The sequence below is a fragment of the Corvus brachyrhynchos genome, unplaced genomic scaffold (assembly GCF_000691975.1).
Source record: "Corvus brachyrhynchos isolate BGI_N302 unplaced genomic scaffold, ASM69197v1 scaffold101, whole genome shotgun sequence".
NCBI classification, from domain to species: Eukaryota; Metazoa; Chordata; class Aves; order Passeriformes; family Corvidae; genus Corvus; species Corvus brachyrhynchos.
In genome coordinates this window covers 1,252,179-1,260,666 of record NW_008237239.1, presented here as the reverse complement: position 1 = coordinate 1,260,666, position 8,488 = coordinate 1,252,179, and the positions used below count along the sequence as shown (strand labels likewise).

General features: G+C 52.6%; 1 protein-coding gene across 1 annotated transcript in view; it reads right to left on the bottom strand.

Moving 5' to 3' along the window:
* Nucleotides 1-6,659: 6,659 nt before the first annotated feature.
* METTL13 (methyltransferase like 13) overlaps nt 6,660-8,488 on the bottom strand; it is a 5,740-nt gene continuing 3,911 nt past the window's right edge. Inside the window, exons 6-8 of the mRNA XM_008630177.2 lie at nt 8,287-8,488; nt 7,794-7,925; nt 6,660-7,331 (exon numbers count right to left, since the gene is read on the bottom strand). The exon at nt 8,287-8,488 is cut by the window's right edge and continues 17 nt beyond it. Coding sequence (XP_008628399.1) covers nt 7,057-7,331; nt 7,794-7,925; nt 8,287-8,488 — 609 coding nt within the window. The 3' untranslated portion in view covers nt 6,660-7,056. The remainder of the gene's footprint in view (nt 7,332-7,793; nt 7,926-8,286) is intronic.

The following is an 8,488-nucleotide window of genomic DNA, read 5'->3' as shown; positions in this document are numbered from 1 at the left end:
CTCCGCGGGAGGCCACGCCCCCTCCCGTGCGGGTCCCGGTGCGGTCCCGGTGCGGTCCCGGTGTGGATCCCACGGTTGTCCGAAAATCCGTTCTTCCCCCCGGGGTGCCAGAGGCCAGCCCACACACTGAGTCGAGGGGTTTGATGCTTTTATAGTTCTGTGCAGAAAGGGGGCTGGGTGGCAAATCCACAAAGCCAGCACGACGACTATCAAAAGTTTTCACTTTTTGTGGATTTTAACAAGCCAAGGCATTAATGTTTATTGGCTACAAGTTATCTAGTTTGCTTATTAATTCTATCTTCTGTTGGCTAATGATCCTCTTGCTTCCAATGCTAATTAGTCAGCATGCTCAGTCTTTCTCTTTAGTCAGTGGGTTTTTTGGGTCGGTGATCTGTGAGTCAGTGGTCACAATTTGCCCCTGCCAGAATTACCTCTTACCCAGTCAGAGCTGATTTCAGCACAGTTGCTCAGTTGTTTTTTATTAGTTTCTTCCTTATCTTAGGGGTTCTGCCAAATGTCCGTGTGGCCCCTAAATTCTGCATTCTTTGTGTCCACTATCAGTGGTACACCCTTCTTCCCAAGCTTTGGTAACCTCCCCCTAGGTCAGAGATAACTGAAACATGCCAAGCCCTAAACCTTAACAAGGCAATCCTGCCGACAAGTAATCTGTCTTTCTGATTACTGGACAGCCCTCAGAGCTTGCTTGTTAGGGACTGTTTTTTCACAGATTGCCCAGAGAGAGTGTGGAGTCTCCCTCACCAGAGATATCCCAGAACCGGCTGGATACAGTCCTATGCCTGTGCTCTGGGATGACCCTGCTTGAACTGGGAGGTGGAACCAGATGACCCACTGTGCTCCCTTACAACCTGACCCATTCTGTGATTCTGTTCCTGCCCAAGGACAAGGTGACCTCGGTGCTGGGACACTTGGACATGGGAGCACGGTTCACCCAGCTCCATGTACCAACCATGAGACCACCATGCTGCCCCTCTCCACTGAGAGCCCCAATCCCAACTGGCCACCCATCCTGCTGGTGAAAAGGGCTGTGGTAATGCTCAGCCACAGGCAGGAGTGCTGCCAGGGTCAGACACATTCACTGGAGCTGTGACAGGGCAGGCTGGAGAAGCCGGGTCCGGCAGGGCTGGCAGCAGGTGGATGGCTCAGGAGCAGACTGGGAAGCAACATCAAGGTCCAAGCCACGTCACTGCAGTGTGTTCAATTAAAAATGCAGAATGAGGCTGAGCTAAAAGCTCAGGCACACAACAGAGATGAGATTTATCTGTGATTACTGGCAGCAGTCACATCATGCAAATATCCAAAACACAGGCTTTGGAGTCCTGCAGTGATAAAAGTTATCCTCTCTATTAAACCAGACACTGGCCTCACTCAGCGTGAAAAGCAAAACAAAAGGGAACTGTGAACATCCCGCAGGCTGACGGAGACTAACGATCTGGAGGATTATCAAAACTTCTTGGCCAGAGCTCTCCATAAGTGTAAAAAATTACTCTCTACAACAGGCCGACTTATAACTCTGGAAACAAATAACAGTTTTTAATCAGCATAACGCAGAGACGGCTTCTCCTCGCCACCGCAGTTAGATCACAGCCTCTGGGAAAAGCCTTGCCATCATTTCTGTCTAGTTGGGGGCCTGGGAGTTATTGACATAATCATGCCAATTAGCAGCATGATTATTTCTTTCCCCTGGATGAGCAGGCTATGCCAGGAGGCACTAGAGTAGCTGCCTGGCCTTCCTCCAGTTCATAGGTTTCTATGGAGGCTGGAAGTTGGGAAGAACAGTATCGCATCGTCTGAGTGTCAGAGCACTTTGTGCTGCCCCCATGAAATAATTAAGATCCGTAGAAGAGCAGCCTGGCCATAGGATTGCATCTCCACAGGAGACAAATGAAGATTGAGAAAGGTGCGACGCCTGGGGAGCAGCACTATGCATACCTTCAAACTGATAACCCAGGGAAATGTGCTTTCTGCAAGGTCTTTAAATTACAGCTTTGTCTGCTTCCATGATTAAAATAAAATAAATTAGGGAAACAACTAAGATTAGGAAAAATTTGAATTATTCCCCCAAGTCTGGGAAGTTTCCAAACCAAACTTTTTTGCCTGGTGAAGCAGAGTTAAAGCCATTAAGTGCCTACATTCACCCTACAGCTCTATCACTTACAAAAATCCACTCTCCCCCCTCCCAAAAAAAAAAAGCCACAAGAAGCCAAGTATAGATTTCCCACCTTCTGGAAAAAGCACAAACAATTTCATTATGGATGCTTGTGTTATCATGAGAGATTTTTCTTGTTTTTCCAACAACTCCTAGAGAGCAGGGAAGGAGAGAGGAGAGGCACCTGAACATATCTTCAGGTCTCTGCTTTTCCTGACTGACTTCTCTGGGCAGCTTGTTCCAAACCCCCATGCAGAGCCCAGCCTGGCTTTCTGAATTTGCCAAGCTTCAGAGTGGCTAAATTAAAGGAAACAGGGGTACTACTAGCAAATACCATTGCAAAGCTTCTTGTAACAAATAACCCTGAAATACAAGACCCAAACCGAGTCAGGGGGCCATGCAAGAAATTGATTTTTGGGGGGAGCAGTAGGTGCAATCCCTAGGAGCACAGAGTTGCACTGCTCACTGGTTAACCAGCTAAACACAATCTGGTTTTACCCTGTGCCACAATATTTATAATTTCCTTTTGCCATGTGCCAGGCTCAGCAAGGAAAAAAAACCTCTGCCAAGCACCTTTCCAGGCATGGCAGCAAGGGTGCCCTGCTCCCCAAGGTGACATGCCGACTACTCCAGCAGTGTGGTCTGATGTCACATGTCAGCAGCTCCAGAACAGCCTGTCCAGGGCCTCCAGTTGAAGCCTCCAGTGCATTTCAGATCAAGGCTACAGACAGCAAGTTTGTCCTGCCGTGACTTTCAGAAAAATATATGGCAAAAATAGCCTGGCTTCAGGGTGCAGCTCTGGCATATGAACCCACAAACTCATGCACAGACACTTCTCCCTAACCAGGCAGTGTGACGTTAAAACCGAGAACATTTGGATCAGGTCCCCAGGCTGCTTCATAAATACAGACCAGTGCAACTCCCTTCATGAGGAATGAGGTATGAAGCACCCGAGTGGAGACTTGCAGATGCCTGCAGTGAAGAGCCAGTCATGCTCCCCTGCCAGGAGAGCAGTGAGCAGGAGCCCGGGGCAAGCAGAGCACAGGCGAGGCTGCATCCTCTCCCCTAAGAAGAGGCAGGGTCCTTCACACTTGCTCTTCTCTCCAGGGACCTTCCTCACCTCCTTCTTGCTTCAGACACAAACCCAGAGTTTTTGCACAGCTTTTCAGGCAGTGATGAGCACAGAGCAGGAGGAGGTGTGGGCAAGGAGCCCGTGCAAGGGGGAGCTCCCAGGTTCTCGGCAGCACTTGGATGTGCGGTGGAGCTGCACGAAGGTGCCAGTCAGCATTATGCCTGTGTATCTGCCAGGAGGAGAGCTCAGACCTTGAAGCTGCAAAGGATGGAATTTAAGCCCGTGAAAGAAAGCCAGAGTGGCTCCAGAGCTGTGATTAGAGTAGTGGCTGCAGCATTTCTCTCTCTAAAGAGGAAGTGCTTTCTGCCTTCCCCCCACAGCCTGGGGCACTGCTGACTCACTCATCGCAGGACAGTGACAACCCAATCCCTGTCCTATCTCTCCTCTCCTGCCCTGTGACCTCCAGCTGCATTCTTTAGTCGGGTGCATCCAGTTGCAGGGTAGAAAAAGGGCACCATGCTGCATTGCAGCCTACGGAGATGTTTCCCTGCAGCCCTGAGCACCTCAGGAAAGAGCTGTACTCCCTCACTGCAGCCTGGCAGCATGCCTGCTTCCTTGGTCACAAAGCCAGACAAGCCAAGCGCTTCCCCAAGGGAAAATTTCATGGACAAAACACTTCCCATGTGCTTCTAACCTCTGGGAGGTGGCTGTTGCAGCCGTTGTGCTGGACCATGCCATGCCTGGACTGCAGCAGCATCCCCAGGCAGTGAGGCCAAGGCTCTTCCCAGCTGAAGGGAATCAGCCTCAGTTCCCAGTCCCTGCAGCTTTTATTACCACAAAATCTCTCCCAGCTGCTTGATGTACTTTCAGCTGGTGACAGTACATCCCTTATCCACCTCCACCCTCTTCCTGAGAGGGAACTGAAGTGTCATTCTCTTCTCTTCTGCAGAGCAGGGACCTGGCCTGTGACACCGTATGGGGTGTATGTATGGCACCCCATCAGTGCCTTATAGTGTCACCATCCTGCCAGCTGCCTGCCCACAGCCACCCTGGCCCAAGGAACCTCTCTGCATCCTTCCACCCAAGATCAGGAAACCCAGGGCTGACCCACCAACTCCCAGTGTCTCATTCACTGGAGTGGCAGCAGGACACGGATGTGATGCTCTGAGAAGGACTGGGACTGGACCAGACCAAAGCATCTGCAGCTGGCTACAGCCTCACACCTGAGCCGTGTGATGAGTTACACACGCACCTCTTTTTGTGATGGGAAATCCAGAAAGGAAAAAGTCAACATCTCTGTGCCAGTGGAGGTTGCTAAGCGACGGCAGAGTTTGTTTCTATCCCGCCACTGACAGCGTGCCTACGCTGCAAAGGAAGGAAGTGAGGAGTAAGGGGTATAAACATGAGTATATTGCCAAAACACTCAACAGAATCACAGTTGCTAAACATATACATTAGCTGCATGTTTTGGCTGCCAGCAGAGAAATATTTACTACATTGTCAATTACTCCAGCCTTGGAGTATTTTACCTGCAGAGGAGGATTTTGAGTTTTTGCAGCACTCATGAATTTCCCAGTTTTCCAGCTGAAATTCAGTTCCAGACCAAAGTTGTCAGGCTATCAGTAGCTGCAAGAACAGCTGCAATGAACTGAGATTTCATCCTTACATTGTTTCTAATAGATGGCTTTTGTTTTTCGACCAGGATGTGGCGTTATGCAGCATTTTGGAAGCACAACAGAAAGGCAGGACTGGACAAGGGAGGGATGAAGGCAGCCTTTGTATGAGCTCCTGGGGAAGAAAGGAGATGGTTTCTGTAAAAGAAAGGGCACACACACACACACACACAAACCTATATCATTGGAATTATGTTGAGAATTGCAAACTAAGTTAAAAATAGAGTAAATGCAGCACTGCTGATAGAGTTGAGAAATTTGCCATTGCTAAGCTGGGTGGATAATAGATATCTTTCAAAACAGTGTGCATCACAGAGGAACTTTAGAAACTAACTGCATGGGGGCAGGCATACTTCCACCCTGCTCCAGCTTCAGCCTGTCTCTCCCCTGAGCTGTCCTGAACACACGACAGGAGGAGAACACACTGGAGGAGTGACTGGGTGGTGAGTGACATACACAGGGCACCTACCTAGGCTGCCAGTCTTTATCTGAGGCAGGGAGCAGGCCAGCCCTGCTCTCCTGTGCCTGGGAACCATCAAAAGCACTTATTAAAAAAAGCATCTGCTCCCTCTGCGTAGACACGGGTAGCCCAGGGAGAAAGTAGGGCACTGATTTGTCCCTCTGTGTGAAGTGGAATAAGGTAGGGAGCATCAAAGAACGGATCTTAACAGAGCAGTTCCCCAAGTAGAGCCTGCTGGCAAATTAAAATGAAAATATAGCCCCAGTTGCTGATCAGAGGGAGGTGCTTGCTGGCACCTGCACTGGTGCAGTGGCCATGGTCCCCACTGCTGCAGGGGTTGAGAGCCTTTGGGGTGTCCTTTCCACAGCCCCATGGAGCTGGGAAACTCTCAGGCTCACACACCCTCTCACTTACTTTCTAAGTGGCAGAGGTTTTCCCACAGAGGGAGGAGACCTGGGTTGTTACAAGTAAGGAGAGGCCAGTGAGGGGCAGCCTGACACCCTGGTTGAGACAGAGTGTGTGAGCTGCAGGGCTGGGAGATGGCTCCAGCAGCGATGCCCAGACACAGATCCCTCCTGGGATCATCTCCTGGTGTGTTGTTACCTCCCTGGGCTGTGGAAAGGTGGCTGGGGAGGGTTTGCTTTGGGAAGCAACCGTCAGAAACACGTCCTCACTCAGGCTGCCAGTGGCAGAACGGAGCATGCAGTGAGGGTGCAGGAGTAGTGGCAAAGCATCAGTTTGTCACCTTGCTGTCTGCAAGCTGGTCACTTTGGTACCATGTCTCAGACTCATTTTGGTACCAGCTGTTGCAGGCGAGAAAGACAAGCCCCCAAAAATAGGGTCTGATGAATGAGAACCAGCAGGTCAGCTGTCTGTAAGCAGCCAGGACACACAGGGCAGCTCTTCAGGTAAACCCTGTAAGGAGGCACCAGGCTCTGAAACCCTTCAAAATGAGCTGTCTGGGCAGGATTGAGGTGCTATAGGGACACCCCAATGGGTATTTTCTGGCTGCCCTTTCATCCTGCAGGAAGGCTGACCTGCACCAGCTGGGTGAGCGGGTTGGTATGGCCAGGAGCCTGAGCTCAGGGCTGGGTCCCTGCTGGCCCTGGGGGAGAAGAGTTCAGAGGTCGAGGGTTACCGGTTTCAGTTCAGTGGAGATAGCTGGAAAGATTCAGAAGAGGGGAAACATAGTGGGATCCAGTTTGGGGAGGATGAGTGGTGAGGTGACCGTACTTTTTCCAGGGGTGCGGGTGCTTCAGAAATGAGCCTCAGCAAAGAACTACAGGCCTCAGAGCACCCCATAGCACTTTATTCTCACAGCTCGCAGCCCACCCACACACATCCACAACCAGCCTTGGAGCAGGGAAGGAGAGTCGAAGGGATGTTTTTCCAAAAGTGGGAAAGCAATGAGGACAAAGCCAAACCCACAGTCCTGCCAGTCCCACAGCACCTTCCTCCCCCCTACCAGCTCTGCCCCTCAGGCTGTAGAGCCCTCTGTGGTGCTGGGTCCCTTCCTCAGGAGCCACGCTGCAGGAAGCACCTTCCCGTGCCAGTCCCATCCTTCTGGCAGGCCCAGACCAGCACTGGCCCCCCACAGGGCAGCAGCCCCAGCCACGGGCACCCCATTGTGGGGCCACAGCCCCCACAGGAGGACCACTGTGTTGAAGCAGCATCAGAGTCCCCCTCAGAGGATGTGGATGGCCTGCAGCATGTCTGCCAGCACGTACGAGCTGTCCCAGGGCCGCCCAGGCTGCCGTAGGGCCCCCTCCAGTGCCCGGGCACGTGCCCCCAGCTCTGTGGGGTCGCGTCGGCCCTCAGGGCTGGGCTGGCAGAACAGGATCTCATTGACCTCCCCTTCGATGCGGCGCATGTAGAGAAGAGGGAAGACGTCCCTGAGGGTGGCCAGGACAGACTCCTTCAGCTGGGCATCGCGGCACACCAAGTTGAGCACGAAGACTCCTGCAGCAGGGCAAGAGGGAAGGGAATTGAACCAGCCCAGATACACCACCCTGCTCCCTGCAGGAACACAGCTGGATCAGTGCCACCCTGGTGCAAATGTCTCCCTCATGGCAGCACGAGGAGTACCGGCACTTCCCTGGTGCCCCTGGCCCTGCTCCACATCCCTGCTGCTGCACAGGTTGTGGGAGGCCACAAGATCTGTTCTCAGGTATCTCCTACAACTTCTGCTTCCAGGAAACTCTGTTGGCCCCCCGGGATGTCTCAGCCTGCCTGACCCAGCAGCGTTGCAGGCCACCCACTCCATCCTGCTGTCACAATGACCACTGAAACACCCAGGAGAAGTGGATGCCATGCAGCAATCCTGGCTGTGGCCACTATTCTCCAGGATGAGAAACACAGCCCCAACTCCACACAGAACTGGTCAGCCTGGCCATGGGGACATGGCCGGATCTCCCCTCCTACCTTCTGGCTTGAGGATGTTTCTAACTTTCTGCAGGAAGGGCTTTTCCACAAAGGCTGGGGGCGGGCAGCTCATCCCCACTGTGAGGTCTTTGCTGTCCACATCAAACATGATGGCATGGTACTGGGCTGATGCTGCAGGAGGAAGCACAGACAGCTGTTATCCTATGGGACAGAGGTGAGCCACACACGTGGTGGGAAGGCAACAAATGGGATGGTTAAGACATCCCTTCTGCCATGTTATGGGTGTCTTCTCTGCTGGGGTTTCTCTTTACAAGCCCTTGGTGCTGTGGGAGGCAACAAATCTAAAGTCCTCTACACAGGTTGGCAAGGACAGGCTGTGAGCTGCAGAGACCTGGTGAGGCTGGAGATTGTGACACATGGCAGGAGATAGGCAGGAAGAGGAATCAGGTGGTGACAACAGCCCAGGACTCTGCTCCCAGCGTGTCACCCACTGGGCTCAATGAGCCACCCGGGATGCTCTGTGAGATGGTACCTTCAGCTGCCAGGTTGGCCACATAGTCCAGACCATCAGAGATGTGCACTTGCATCCGGTCACCCTGGGAGAAGTCGAACCAGTGCGTGGCCACTTCCAGCATGGAGGGGTCGATCTCCACCACGGCCACGTGGGCCTGAGAGAAGTAATCATGGACAAAGAGGGGCAGGCTGCCCCCGCCCGGGCCCCCCCCCCGCCCCGC